Here is a 15,480-nt window from a genome sequence, read left to right on the forward strand (position 1 = left end):
AGGAGGTGATGGGACCAGTGGCCATGATTTTAATTTTTTTTTTTTATGTTGAGCTTCAGACCATATTTTGCAAGGATTGCCAAGGTTTAAAAGGAGATGAGCTGGATTCCTGGAGAGGACCAGACGTTCAGCTTCCAAAAGAACGTTCGAAAACCAGAACACTCACTTCCAGTTTTTGGTTGTTTGGGAGCCAAAATGTACGATTCCCAAGGTGTTCGGGAGCCGAGGTGTGACTGTGCTAAAAGCAGACTGGGCTGAGTGATATCTGGTTTTCAGCATTGTGATGTATCAGCAGCTAAACATCATGGTATTCCAATATATCAGAATGTCTGAAACTGGACCCCGGAACTGGTCTGTGACCGTAATAATAAAATTCTGATTCTGAAGCTGGAGATCAGGCGTGGGGCTGAGAGAATGGAGCTGCCAACAATCGGGGTTTGACTGTAGTAATAATTTTATCTTTTACAGTTCCAATTTCAGTTTTGCAATTTTTGCAATTATTATGAGGTGCTTTGTAGCACAAATCCTGTTTTCGAAACATTTGGCAGCACCGCAAAAACTGACCTCCACAAATTCCAGAAGTGTAGAGGTGCGATGAGTGAATGAAAACAGAATAGACGGGGCGATGGAAGCTTTATTTCCACAGATTCCATATTTTAAAAGCCCAGAGGACTTCCTGTGCTTTTTGGGGTTTCCATTGCATGACATCAATTTTAGGGAGTGCTGCCAAATACGGGATTTTCACTGGAAACCCCCACGATATGACGACAGAGTGAAAGGGACTTGAGAGGATTCCTAGAACCTGTTTGAGGACCCATTATTCATGGGGGGAGGGGCTACAAAACGAATACAAAGGACTTGGAAAGGACTTGTTCTGTGCAGGTGTTACTGGTAAAAGCGGTATTTCACCAAGAAGGTGTTTTTCATCGGGATAACGGAGCTAAGTGAAAGCATCCTCTGTAAATAGGTGCCTCTGGATACTTCGTTTCCATTTAACGGAGTCCCGTGATGCAGTCCCACTCCGGATTAACCTGTTGGGCTGCTCTTCGGCTTCCATGGAAATCTCCGGCCCTGCTTCCCCGGTACAATACAGGAATAGTGTAGAATAACTTCCATAGCAGAGTACCTTAAGGCTTAAGCCATTGTGCTTAAAAGCGCGTGCCTGGGGCTATTGCCGGGGCTCGTCCGGAGGGTGAGTGGCGGGTGCGCGCGCGAGGGGGGAGGGGGGCTGCCTGCCTTCCTCCTCCTCTCCTCGCGATCCTCTGGACTAAGAGGAGGAGGAGGAGGAGGAGGAGGGGCGCGGGCGCAGGCGCGCTCTGGGTCTGCTCGCAAATCGTGGAGGATTCTCGTATTCTGCGATGGGCTTTCCTGCTTCCTGCAGAGCCTTCAACCCCCCCCCCCCAAGCTGCTCCTCCTGTTTCTGTTTCCAAGGGAGGGAGAAGCTCAGCACGTCTGCCAAGAGCCCCCCCCCATTAAACCCTCTCTGGGGGTGCGCAATGCACACGGCTCCTGCCGGGCTCCTGTTTGGAAAGGGAAAGAGGTGTGAGCTGGGTGCAATCGGCTTGCCAAGGGTTAAACGGAGCAGAGCTGGGTTCCTAGAGAGGACAGGCAATAAAAGAGCGGGGGGGGGGTCAGTTCCTCCAGAACCAAAGCTCCCCCCTGCGTCCCTTCCTGCCAGAGGAGAGAGGCTGCATTCTGGGATGCGGTGAGTCTCGTCTCTTCAGTCTTAGGGCGCGCTGGGGAGAAGGGGGGCTGCATGGGAGGATGCAGGGGGGTCCTGCTCAGCTCGTGCATGGGGGCGACCCCCAAGTGAGGGAGCAAAGGGACCTGCCCCCTTCCTCTCGGCTAAGCCACGCAGGTTCGTGGGTGGTCTGCAGTTGTGTCCTCTTTTGGACTCTCCCTTTCGGGAGAGAAAAACGAGGAATGCCAATAAACCCCATTCAGACTGAGGAACGAGGCCCATTTATTAACAGAGATTGCAGCCGTACAAAGCTGTTGGACCTAAAATAAAAACGAAGCCCTGGCTTAGGCAGGAAATGCACAGAGTGCGTTGAGGGGGGGGGGCAGAGAAAAGAGCGTGCTTTTTCCTGCAGTGCAGAGAGAAAACTCCGGAACTCCCTCCCGCAGGAGGCAAGCAGGCCGCCAGCCTTTTAACGGGAGAATGAGGCCAAAGCACAGAGGAGGAGAGGGCGATGCGTGGATCCTGGCCCCCCGTTGGAGGAGTAAGACGGTTTAAGCATTTAACACCAATCCTGGCCTGACTTCACCGGCTGCCAGTTACTTTCCAGGCCCAGTTCAAAGTGCTGGTTTCATCTTCCCATGAAGGAGGGCGCTGTATACAAATGTAACTTGTTTCCCATCTTCTGGTAAGTGCAGGTGCAGAGAGGGGCTCTTGCGCCCCAGTCCTGCTGGGGGGCTTCCCATTGATGCCCCTGTGAGAACGGGAGAGGGGGGAGAGACTCCAGAGGAGGCCCCACTGGCCTGATCCTGCAGGGCTCTTCTCCTGCTCTGGTGCTGAGCTCCTCCAGATGCAACAGACTCCTCAGTTGTCTTTCACTTGGAAGTAAAGCTCCCCCCCCCCCGCTGCCCCATATGAATCAGACAAGGTTGCTATTCAGACTCCTGGCTGATAAACCTGCTCCAATTCAGGCATGCAAGCCTTCAGTCAGGAGTCAGCAAACTTTTTCAGCAGAGGGCCGGTCCACAGTCCCTCAGACCTTGTGGGGGGGCCAGACTATTTTTTTTGGGGGGGGGGATGAACGAATTCCTATGCCCCACAAATAACCCAGAGATGCATTTTAAATAAAAGGACATATTCTACTCATGTAAAAGCACAATGATTTCTGGAATGTCTGCAGGCCAGATTTAGAAGGGGATTGGGCCAGATTTGGGCCCTGGCCTTAGTTTGCCTACCCTGCCTTGAGAGGATCTTTGAAGACTGAAGAGGAAGCTCTCTGGAAAAGCACTGCAGGTCTTTCCATCCGAGGCAGCAGAGGCCTTGGTGAAAAGGAAGCAAATCTGTGCTGTGGGAGGGGGTGAAAAAGTCAGGGCCCCCCAGTGGTTACAGTTGCTGGGAGACCCTCTCCCAACAGCATATGCACCTGTCCTAGTTCCCTGGCAAGAAGGAAGGATTGTTAAACTCTCTCTCTCTCTCTCTCTCTCTCTCTCTCTCTCTCTGTGTGTGTGTGTGTGTGTCCTAGCAAATCTCAGAATCCTTAACAAACTACTGTTCCCACTATCACGTGGACGAAGCCGTGGCTCTTTAAAATGTTCTGGACAGTGCGGACAGGGCCTGGGTGCATGTGTTGCCTTTTTTTTTGTTTTTAGAATAACTTTTTACAGAATTAAATAAACAAGGATCATAGGAGTGGTAAATGATACAAAGAAATAGATGGAGTCTTCTCATGTCCTTTGTATGTTAGAAAAATATCACAACAATTTTTCAGGAACATCTACATTGTGTGGTTCATTATTAGTGGTCAGTGTATACGGTAGGTTTTTGGTTCATGAATTGGTTTAAAGAGAAAAAGGGGGAGCAGGATAGAGGAGAGTAAACAGAGAACAGCCAAGACCGCAGAGCCGAGTCAGCAGCCCTTGTGGTTGTGCAATAGCTATTTTTCCTCTTATGTCACCTATGAAACCATATAAAGTATTGGTCTATTGATGGTCATCAATAGGTCATCAATTGGTCTATTGATGGGAGTCAGCTTCAAAGTGAACAAAGTAATTCATGTGTGAATTTAAATTTAGATCAACCAGATTGAGCCAAATGCTGATGGTGTGTGTGTGTTCTGGGCGCTTCATTTCTTCAACAGCCCCCCCCCCCCAGCTTTCCTCAGGTTCTTTTGTTGGGGGACCTAAGTGAAGACTTCCTTGAACTGGGCCCAGAAATGAAGGGACAGCCAGTGCAGCTGTTTTGAAACAGGAATTAAATTTGTTCTCAAGGGTCGTTGTGGGGATTCAGTGAGGAGGGGTAGACCCACGGATGCCACCTGGAGCTCCCTGGAGAAAGGCGGGGGGGGGGATAGAAATGCCATAAGTCAAGAGAGGGAATCCAGCCCATAACATGGCCGTTGCATTTTGCACCACTTTCTAAGTCAAATTCAAGGGTAGCTCCACACAGAGGGCATTGCAATAACCCCATAGGAGTAGCCGCAAGTAGATATGGCTGTGTGAGGGTTAAACAATGTCACATTATTATTGCTATTGTTATTGTTATTTACCTGCCTTCACCCTAAGTTCCCAGGACAGATGACATAAAAACACAACATTAAAAACATCTTTTAAAAACTAACAATCACAAAAGAAGGTGAGTCCTACTTACTTTTGACAGCTGTCTTTTGAGCCTACCCAAATGAACTTTGGCCCCTCCCACTTGGCCCTACAGCTGGGGAGGGGGGTGGGACCAGGATCTGGCCCTCAGAACAAATAAAAAGTGGCCCCACCTCAGGGCTATGGATTGAGAGCGCTGGAGATTCTAAGTGCTAGAAAATGAGACAAACGTGCCCTGAAGTTGGGTTGGCAGGAGAGCAGCTCTTGAAGACCCAGGAGGAGGAAGCCAGCTGTAGCCAAGAGCCCCTGTCTCAAATGCTTACACATGGAGGACGAAGCGGGCTTGTTTTCTCTTGCTTTCAGTGGGAGGATCCGAACTAATGGCTTCAAGTTCTTGGCTGCAAGAAGGGAGAGTCTGAATCTTGGAGATTGTTCTGATGCTAAGAGCTGATTGACAGTGGAAGGGACTCCCTCAGAATGTGGTGGACTTTCCTTCATTGGTGGTTCCTAAGCAGAGGCTGGATGGCCGTCCGCCACAGATGAGACTCCTATATTGCAGGGACTTGGGCCAGATGACACTCAGGACCCCTCCCAAATCGACAATTCTATGATTCTTTAAATCAGTCATTGCATTTTTATTTCTATGTTTATTGTTGAAGACTAAAATAGGCTTCATTAAAATACACAGTAAAAGAATTCCATTAAGATGTTAAGCATCCATAATTAAAATGTCCAGCAAAACAACCCATTAAAGGGACACAGCAATTAATAGGTAGAAAAGAAAAGAACAATGTGTTTTCAGTAATATTATCTAAGAGAACCTTTCCCATTTTCTTTCAGGGTAAAGTGTGCTTTGAAGCTGTAGCTGTGCGTTTCATAGATTAGGAGTGAGCGTTGCTGGATCCTGACCAGAGAGCTCTGCATAAAGACGTCATGGAGGAGAATCATGGGATCATGGACTCTCTTGGTAAGGCTCCCTGTGGGATCATAATATACGTATTGAAATTCCATAATACTGTATCTCTATGTGACAAATGTCCCAGATTTGGATGGTGCTCAACAGCGCCACCTAGAGCACCTGGGATTCTAACACCCCTAAAGCTCACCTTGAATCAAGCGGTATAGACTGTTTGGTCTGTGAAGATTCTTCCTCCAGTTATGCCTTTGTAAACCATGATCAGGCTGGTCTGAAGTTCCCAGGCCTTCTTAAATGTAGTCTTCAGAGTTGTTAGGGAAGCGGATGTAGATTCTGTCAGGTTTTGTGTTTTTGTTTCTGCTTCTGTCTGTTTTTGGTTGACCAAGGAGGTGACTGACCAAGGTGGAGCAGATACAATGATTGGCCCAAACAATATTCATCCCAGAACAGAGCCAGTTTTTTTGGATCTCATGTTCCCATAAATATGTCTGTGAATGTGGGAAGTGCTCACATTTAACTCCCCTTCGTTCATCCTCTATCACAAGTGGTCTTTAGCATTGTTCAATAACTGGTGGTCCATTTCTTCCTGAGGTGCTAATTTGCTTCGGTCTTTGTTTCAGGTGGTGATGAATTAGAAGAACAAGGGAGACCACAACAAAATCCACACATTGGAGAAGCCATATCAATTCATACAGGGGACAAACCATATCAGTGCCTTGAATGTGGCAAGAGCTTCAGTGAGAGAGCCCATCTCCGGGCCCATCAAAGAATTCACACAGAGGATAAACCATATAAGTGCCTGGAATGTGGCAAGAGCTTTAGACAGAGCATCCATCTCACTTCCCACCAAAGAATTCATACAGGGGAGAAACCATATCTGTGCTTGGAATGTGGGAAGAGCTTCCGTCACAGTGCCAACCTCACTTCCCACCAAAGAATTCACACAGGGGAGAAACCCTATCAATGCGTGGAATGTGGAAAGAACTTCAGTCAGAGGGCCAGTCTCATTTCCCATCAAATAATTCATACAGGGGATAAACCATATCAGTGCCTCGAATGTGGCAAAAACTTCAGTTGGAAAAAAAGTCTCACTTACCATCAAAGAATTCATAGAGGGGAGAAACCCTTTCAGTGCTTGGAATGTGGAAAGAGCTTCAGATGGAGTGCCCATCTCACTTCCCATCAAAGAATTCATACAGGGGAGAAACCATAGAAGCATAAAATTGTAGAGTTGAAAGGGGCACTGAGGGGCATCTAGCTGAACCCTGTGCAGTGCAGGAATCTTAGCTAAAGCATCCATGACAGATGACTATCCAACCTCTGCTTAAAACCTCCAATGAAGCAAAGTCCCACCATCTTCTGATGGAGTCCATCCCACTGTTGAACAGCTCGTACCACCAGAAAGTTCTGCCTGATGTTTGAATTTCCTTTCTTTCTCTGTGCCTCTTGAATACAGTGGGAAGGTGGTGCCAGGATAGTGCCAGAGCACCTCTCAGAGAAGGCGCTGGTGGCAGAACATTGGGAGACAAACTAGACCTCTGCATAGGGCATTCTGAAGCATTCAAAGCTATTCATGAAGACATTCTTACAGTATCTCTATAAGGTGGACCAGCAGCATTTCCCCAGTATTGCAGGAAGTTGAGAGAAGGGATGGAGAGTGGAGAGGGATTCGAATCACAGACTCTGTTCTCTGCAAGTTGCACACACAAAATCCACTCTGAATTGTGTTGCTTATTGACATCTGTATTGGACACACACACAACCAGCACTGGCTGAACCAGTTTTGTTGTTGTTGTTTAGTCGTGTCCGACTCTTCTTGACTCCATGGACCAGAGCGGGTTTCATAATTATTGCTTTCTAAAATTGTGATTTCAAAGTGGGGGTGTTTTGGAAGGGGCATTGAGCTATGTGTGCTGCCTTGAGCTGGAAAGGTGGCTGTGACTTTGCTCTAAGTCTGGAGCAGAGGAAAGGGAGTTGCCATGAAGAATGGGCAGGCAGACCTCTCCCAGCACACAGCCTAGGTCCCAAGTCTGTAGCCCTGAATATCCTGGGTGTGTGGCAGGTTCTTTTTCGTTTGGTTTTTAGGGAGGGCTTTTCATGAGTCCATTCTTGGCCACACACACTTCAAAATCTGGGATGTGGGCTGGAGACACATTTCTTATATTTTTATGGTTCTTTAGCTGCATTGCAGTTATACCTATTCCACTTCTCCTGCAAGGTGCTCATGGGTCTCCTTTTACCAGTGTTGATCTCAAGCCTTGGGTGTCATGGACCAGTCCTGTGGAACCCCCTGCCACTAGAGATTCAGGGGGCGCCTTCTGTGCCAGCTTTTAAACACCTGCAGGCCATTAAGACAACATCCCTCACAAGGGTCTATTGATGCTTGTGTTTTAGATATTTCCTTTTGCTTTTAACCTGTTGTTAAGTTTTAATGATGTTTTTGTTTGGTTTTATGTTTTTATATTGCTGTAAACCACTGGCATATTTTTCTGATGCAGATGTCCATAAATATTAGCATACAAACAAGCAATCCTGTGAGGTACTTTAGGCTGAGAGACAAGGACTTTCTGCTCCAAGGTCGCACAGTGAGCTTTGTGGCTGAGTGGTGACACACTCTTTCCTCCCTCTCAGCTCCCTCTCTGCTTAATATGACCCATAATCACATAATCTTTAAAATAAATGCATCAATACAAATGATGGTTTATGCCGCAAAACTTAACAATCGCAAGGATTCCTTTTTGCAATGGCCACGGTTGCATTTGAATGCAAGACCAAACTAGAGCACAGTCTTCAAAACAACCACATGAAATCAAAATGAAATGTTTCAGAAGTTCCTGCAAAGATGGAGCATTGCTCCAAAGACAGTGGCGAGGGGGCCGGGTTCTCCTGCTTCCAGAGAGGAGTCCCTGAACCTGAACTAAGACACCCAGCTTCGAAACTGCAATGAAACAACCGGTCACAGAAATCCTATCCTGCTTAGATATGGGCATTCCAGTTCTTTAGCTCAAGAAATCTGAGGCTGGGGAGCCTGGAGAGCCAATGAGGCTTTGTCCACCATACATTTAAAGCACCTTTCTTCCCCTCCCCCTCCCCCCACACCCCATACTTGAATTTACTTTGAAGTTGTTGACGTTTAAAAAAATGTTCCATTGCTGCAACATGAGTTTTGGGGTTTTCTATATAAGCACTTAGGTATCAGGACATAATACGTACATTTTGAGGTGTCATCTTAGTGTTAGGGATTGTTTGTGTTAAAGGGGAAAATAAACAACAAAACTTGTGAGCCCCAGCGAGAGGGGTTCCCCAACTTCAATGGGTCTGGCTCTGTGGGTCCCAAATCAGTCATGTTCAGGCAAGGGACCACAGCCAAGAAGAACAGCGGCAGCCACGCCAAATCATTTATTTTGTTGCCACAAAGTTTCTAACTTTAAGCAAAGCAAAGAACAACCAAGATCAAAGGTTACCTCCGTTTTTTTTAATTCCCAAAGTTTCCCAGCATACATCTGCAAAAGCATCATGAAAGCCGTCAGAAGGAAGGTGTGGGAGCCCCCGACACCCCCCTGTCCCTCAAGGCCGGGATTAGACATATTTCACCTAGCAGAGAAAGTATTTACACTTCCTTTCGTTATTTTGTATCGCTTGGCACAGTCAGGTTTGCTGCACCGCGTGAATCTCCACCCTGAGGTGGGTTTTCCTGCGCTTGAAAGTCTGCCGGGCTCCTGTCTAGCGCTTGGTAAGGTGTGATCCTGGAGCCACGCTCCCGGCATTGTGGTCTGCCTGCCCAATTCATCTCATGACCCAGCCCCCTTCTGTCTCTGCCCTGGAACCAAGTAAAAACATTTATTCGGCTATTCCTAATGAGTTTCTGTGTTTCTTTCATTCAAAATATAGAGCAGAAAGGCTGGGGCTTCGGCGCGCGTCCCTTGGGGACCTCCGGCCCTTGGAGTGAGAGCGAGGTGATCCTTGGCGGCTCCTTGCAGACTTTGACGGAGGCGATTCAGCCTTTTCTTCGGCCTGCCTCCCATTTTCCCCTATAGGGGCTGCGGATTCGCAAGCGGGATTAAGGTTTAAAGGTCTGTTCTACAGGCTGCGATTGGTCAGCTGTTCAGCAGGACGGCTCCTGGTCGGTCAGATAAAGAAAAGGTGGTCTTTCCCTCCTGCTCCCCAAAGTTGACGCGCTTGTGCCTGCGCAAGTCTTGCTCTGTGCCTTTTCGCCTCGGCGTTTGCCCGCTGCCGGCCAGGCTGATCCGATCAGGCAGCCGGATGAGCCCTCTCCGCTTTGCCTGTACCATAGAATCATAGAATCCTAGAGTTGGAAGAGACCACAAGGGCCATCGAGTCCAACCCCCTGCCAAGCAGGAAACACCATCAGAGCACTCCTGACATATGGTTGTCAAGCCTCTGCTTAAAGACCTCCAAAGTAGGAGACTCCACCACACTCCTAGGCAGCAAATTCCACTGTCGAACAGCTCTTACTGTCAGGAAGTTCTTCCTAATGTTTAGGTGGAATCTTCTTTCTTGTAGTTTGGATCCATTGCTCCGTGTCCGCTTCTCTGGAGCAGCAGAAAACAACCTTTCGCCCTCCTCTATGTGACATCCTTTTCTATATTTGAACATGGCTATCATATCACCCCTTAACCTCCTCTTCTCCAGGCTAAACATGCCCAGCTCCCTTAGCCGTTCCTCATAAGGCATCGTTTCCAGGCCTTGGACCATTTTGGTTGCCCTCCTCTGGACACGTTCCAGTTTGTCAGTGTCCTTCTTGAACTGTGGTGCCCAGAACTGGACACAGTACTCCAGGTGAGGTCTGACCAGAGCAGAATACAGTGGCACTATGACTTCCCTTGATCTAGATGCTATACTCCTATTGATGAGGCCCAGAATTGCATTGGCTTTTTTAGCTGCCCCGTCACACTGTTGGCTCATGTCAAGTTTGTGGTCAACCAAGACTTCTAGATCCTTTTCACATGTACTGCTCTCAAGCCAGGTGTCCCCCATCTTGTATTTGTGCCTCTCATTTTTTTTGCCCAAGTGCAATACTTTACATTTCTCCCTGTTAAAGTTCATCTTGTTTGTTTTGGCCCAGTTCTCTAATCTGTCAAGGTCGTTTTGAAGTGTGATCCTGTCCTCTGGGGTGTTAGCCACCCCTCCCAGTTTGGTGTCATCTGCAAATTTGATCAAGATGCCCTTGAGTCCATCATCCAAGTCGTTGATAAAGATGTTGAATAAGACCGGGCCCAAGACAGAACCCTGTGGCACCCCACTAGTCACTCTTCTCCAGGATGAAGAGGAACCATTGATGAGCACCCTTTGGGCTAGGTCAGTCAGCCAGTTACAAATCCACTGAGTGGTAGCATAGTCAAAACCGCATTTTACCCTTAGGAAAGGAACTGAACATGAGATTCCCAGTACCAGAATGCCCTTCTACGGATCGAGGGGGCGACTACACCGGGAATCCTCTGTCCAGTTCTGGTCCCCTCGCCTCAGAGCAGAAATAGTCTTAGGAAAGGGCCGCCCGAATGATCCGGGGGGGGGGGGGAGAGAGAGAGAGAGACTTCCCTCTGAAGAAAGGCTGCAGCGGCTGCCTCTTTCTAGTTCAGAGGAAAGCCAGGGGAGACGCACCTGGAGGCGGGGGCGCCGCCTTGCAAAGGTGGAAGGGAACAGAGCTGCACTCCTAGAGAGGCCAGGGGGTGGGGGAGTCCTTCCTCCGAAGCTCCTTCCCGCAAAGGGGAGTGGGGGGGGGGGCTTTCGTCTCTCTTCTCTCTTCTCTGCACCAACTGCCTTGCGGGCGCCTTCTGGAATCCGGTGAGTCTCCTTTCTCTGAGAGCGCAGGGTGCATTGGGGAGAAGGCTGGGCGTCCCAAGGCGGCAGGGAAGGGTGCGTGCGCGGGGTGGGGGGGGGCGAGGTGCATGCGGGGACCCCCAAGTCAGGCAGCTGAAATCCCCGCCCTTGGCCTGCGCAGGAGATCTGCAACTTCATTTGGATCCATTCGCTGCTTGACACTTTGGGGACGGGTCTTTGGCTTAGAGCGGGGATTATGTACAGTATTGGTATAGTATTAAATTTCTATACCACTTAATATATTATAAATATAAACGGTGCACAGGAAATGGCAGCAACAACAATGTAAACAAATACACATTTCAAAAAGACACGGTTGCATATAAAAATGTTACATTGATACAAAGTTTCTCTCTCTCTCAGTAGATACGTCAGTAATGCAAATAAACTCAATTCAGATTAATGAGTAAGTCCCATTTATTAACGGGCTGTAGCCCAACAGAAACATTTGGACTTAAAATAAACGCAAGAAATAAAAAGGAAAACCTGACCTATACATTTAGTGAATAAAGTCCGTTGGTAGATGGAGGGCAGAGAAAAGAAAGCGCTTCTTGGTGCGGGGCAGAGTCAAGCCTGCGGAACTCCCCGCCCCAGGAGGCCAGGCTGGGACCAGGGCAGGGAGGAGGAGGAGGAGGAGGAGAGGCTCCTGGGGGCTTCATCCTCGAGGACTGAGCTCTTCTCTCCCCAGAGATGCTGCTGAGTCCCAGTTGCTGGAAGGAGCGCAGGGGGGGGGAAGAGAGGGGCTCTTGCGCCCCAGTCCGGCTGGGGGGCTTCCCATTGAGGCCCCAGTGGGAAGGGGGGGGCCCACTGGCCTGATCCTGCAGGGCTCCTCTCCCGCTCTGATGCTGAGCTCCTCCAGATGCAAGTCCTCTGTTGCCCTTCAGTTAGAAGTAAAGCTTTCCCACTTCCCTGGATTCTTTGGACGAAGCCATGGCTCTTTAAAGTGGTGTGATCCTGCACTGAAGATGCTCAGCTTCCTTGAGGCTCCCCTGCTGTGAGGGAGGGGGGGGTCTGATTCCCTGGAGCCTGACAGACTGGCTGGCAAACTACCTGAGCTGGAAATGGGCACTCCTAGTCACTGAGGCCACCTGAGCCTCAAATGACCATGAAATGAGATTTGTCCGGCATGACTTGTTCTTCGGAAACCCATACTGGGTCTTAGTAGTCTCAGCATCCTTTTCTAACTCCTCACAGACTGACTGTTGAATTGTCTGTTCTAGGACCTTCCCTGGTATCAGTGTCAAGCTCACCAGTTGGTACATATCTGGGTCTTATTCCGCCCCCCCCCCCCTTTGAGAATGCTGGTCTGCAGGATGTCGTCACCTGTTCTCCAAGATTTCTCAAAGATCATAGAAAGAAACTCTGAAGTTACATAAGCAAGCTCCTTTACAACCCTTGGACGCAGCTCCTCAGGCCCTGGAGAGTTGAATTCATTTAAAATAGCTAGGAGTTCCCTTACTCAGAGGTGTAGCAAGGCCATGTGGTACCCGGGTGCGGAATTTTGCGCTCTCTCTCTCTCTCTCTCTCTCACACACACACACACACACACACCAAGTTGGGAGTCACGGACTTCTTTCAGTCCATGGGACTTTTTGCTTTTCCTTAGTATGTCCCTATTTTCATTGGAGAAATGTTGTTGGGTATGGAGTTACCTGACCCCGGAGCTGTCTGAAGGCAATCAGATGGCACAAGGAAGTATTTTTTTAATGTTTAATGTTTTATTATGTTTTTATATATGTTGGAAGCAACCCAGAGTGGTTGGGACAACTCAGTAAGATGTATAGGTTATAAACAGTAAAATTTATCGGCGAAATTTTGGAGAGTACGAGTCCCTGGTCTGATGAACCTTTCCCCCTGCAAGCTGCTCCTCTTTCTGTTTCCAATGGAAGGAGCAGCTTGGCCCGTCAGCCAAGAGGGTCCCCACCCGTCGCCCAAGATAACTTCTCTGACTGTGCGCAACGCACACGGCTTGTCCTGGGCTCCAGAGAGGGAGAGAAGTGTGAGCTGGGTGCACACGGCTTGCCAAGGGTTAAAAGGAGCTGGATTCCTAGAGAGGACAGGAAATAAAAGTGTCGCGGGGGGGGTCCTCCCTTCCCCCTCCCTTCCTGCAAGAGGGGGAGGGGGCTGTCGTCTCCTTTGCAAATGCTGCCTCGGCGGCGCCTTCTGCGCGCTGGTGAGTCTCATCTCTCTTCCTCCTCTCTCTTCATTGGGGAGAAGAGGGGTCCCCTGCCCACCCCCACAGACCCCCAAATCAGGGAGCCCAGGGTCCTCCCCCTCCATCTCTGCAAAGCCAGGGCGCGGGCTCCTTCCCAGGAGGTGTGCAGCTACAGACCCATGGATGCCCCCTTGAGCTCATTGGAGAAAAAAATGAGGGTAGAACTATGCCATAAAGGGATCCCAGCCCATAATGTGGCCGCGGGATTGTGGGCCCGTTTCCAGCTCGTCTTCAAGGGCATCTCCACAGAGAGAGCAATGCAAGGATCCCCTCGGGTGCAGAGCCGGCGAGCTGAGCCCCCCCCCCCCCCCACGGGAGGACGCCGTGTTCAGCTGATCCATCCGGGCAACCCCCCCCCCCCGGAGCAGACTTTCTTTCCTCTACCTGCTCCTTAAATCAAGCGCAGCTTGGCCTGGACTTTGGCATCAGCAGTGCTAGTTTATTGGGGGGGGGGGGCGCTTCCCGAAATGGATTAACTGGATGGATTCTAGGCACTGACCTGATGAAAAGATCATAGCCGAGTTTCTGACGCAGGAACAGAATATTGGAAGGTAGCTAAATGTAGAAATTGTGAGTTTTTCCTGAACTGTTTGGTCCCTGAATGTGCTGCTTGTAAATACTCATAGGTTGCTTTACATAAGGAATAGAGGTCTAGAAATTCAAGTTGTTGTTATAGGCCCAGGGTCTTTTGCCTTGCCATCCCCACTACCGACTCCCTGTTGCTACTCTGCTTCAATAATAATAATAATAATAATAATAATAATAATAATGGTCCCCGGATTCATTGAAAAAATCTGGTGAACATAGTGCAGGGTGGTATACAGATATAATAAATAATAATAACAATTGAAATATTTCTAAATGAAATGAATAAAAGAAAAAGAAAAACTGGTGAAATATTGAAACAAGGAGATCACAAATGTGTGGTATGGACCCTCCTCCGTATATAGAAATCAGATGCCACAAATAAATGTTACTTTGTTTTAAATTACATAATTAAATTATGCTTAAATAAGGAAAAAGATGTTTTCATCAGAAACCCAGGATATATGCACATATGCACTCAGTATATTATAAAACAATCCAGTATATTATTAAAACAATGCTGTTGTGGTGGTTATAATATTTGTACCGCACCCACCTGACTGAGCTGCCCCAACCACTCTGGGTGCCTCCCAACACAATATTATAAACACAATAAAACAGCAGCCATTGAAAACTTCCCGATACAGGGCTGCCTTCAGATATCTTCTAAAAGTTGTGTAGTTCTTTATCTCCTTGACATCTGCTGGGAAGGAAGTTCCCCAGGCAGGGTGCCACCACCAAGAAGGCCCTCTGCCTGCTTCCGTGGGCATTTTGGGGCATCTCAGCCTCCCACCCATGCGAGCAGAGCTGCCTTTGCAGCAGAGTCCAAAACCAAAACAAAACTCCACAACCAGGTCAAACACAGGCAATCTGGATCCCATCCTGACTGAAAGCAAGGTCAGAAAATAATGCAAGCGTAATTCCACTGGGGGTTCACGCTAAGTACAACACAGCAAGACGGGGGAAGTAATATCAGGAACATGGAGCCAGAAAGCTCTGCTATTTCCATATAATCTCATACATTATGGCCTTCCAGACCACAAACTAGCCAAAGTCGTCATCATCAGAGAAGTTTCAAGGACTGCATACTCATGAGTAGACCCCTTGCTCCTGAGCTGTAGAAGTTGTCTTCTGATCTCTTGCAGGCTTCCTGAGAGCACAGATGGATGAGCAAGACCCAGCTGGCCCTGAAGCAGGAAGAGGCCATGCCATGGAAACTGGAAGCCGTGGGGGATTCTGGGAAAACTCAGTGCAGTTGGGTGAGGTGGACACTCTTCGCTCAGATGTGCAGAGCCAGCAGCTGAGACAGTTCTGCTACCAGGAGGCCAAAGGGCCCCGAGAGGTTTGCAGCCGACTCTACCGCTTTGACCATCAATGGCTGAAGCCAGAAAGGCACACGAAAGCTGAGATGCTGGACCTGGTGATCTTGGAGCAGTTCCTGGCTGTCCTTCCAGCGGAGATGGAGAGCTGGGTGAGGGAATGCGGAGCAGAGACCAGTTCCCAGGCAGTGGCCCTGGCCGAAGGTTTCCTCCTGAGTCAGGCAGAGGAGAGGAAGCAGGTGAGAGAGACTTTCCTCTGGATGCTCCCAGGGAACTCTGAACAGGAGGGAGAAGATCCTAAAATACTCTACTAATTGCTCATCCTTTTTAGG

At 48.7% G+C, this 15,480-nt stretch overlaps 2 protein-coding genes across 6 annotated transcripts in view; both read left to right on the forward strand.

The window, feature by feature from the left end:
* The first annotated feature begins 1,307 nt into the window (after positions 1–1,307).
* On the forward strand, positions 1,308–7,902 carry LOC309518093 (uncharacterized protein). The gene is made up of 4 exons (XM_082197920.1): positions 1,308–1,705; positions 5,113–5,239; positions 5,809–6,973; positions 7,024–7,902. Exons 2-3 carry the CDS (start codon positions 5,206–5,208, stop codon positions 6,399–6,401), a joined length of 627 nt encoding a protein of 208 aa, XP_082054046.1. The 5' UTR covers positions 1,308–1,705; positions 5,113–5,205; the 3' UTR covers positions 6,402–6,973; positions 7,024–7,902.
* A 5,169-nt stretch (positions 7,903–13,071) lies between these two features.
* LOC309517944 (uncharacterized protein) overlaps positions 13,072–15,480 on the forward strand; it is a 39,913-nt gene continuing 37,504 nt past the window's right edge. For 2 of the 5 annotated variants that reach the window (XM_082197621.1, XM_082197622.1), the window contains exons 1-2: positions 13,076–13,202; positions 14,975–15,387. In XM_082197621.1, coding sequence (XP_082053747.1) covers positions 13,172–13,202; positions 14,975–15,387 — 444 coding nt within the window. In that variant the 5' untranslated portion in view covers positions 13,076–13,171. Of the gene's footprint in view, positions 13,203–13,568; positions 13,796–14,974; positions 15,388–15,480 lie in introns of those variants that run through there. The other 3 variants (XM_082197619.1, XM_082197624.1, XM_082197616.1) reach the window with 3 other exon arrangements.

Source organism: Podarcis vaucheri (assembly GCF_965113315.1).
Source record: "Podarcis vaucheri genome assembly, chromosome: 13".
In the NCBI taxonomy this organism is placed as follows: domain Eukaryota; kingdom Metazoa; phylum Chordata; class Lepidosauria; order Squamata; family Lacertidae; genus Podarcis; species Podarcis vaucheri.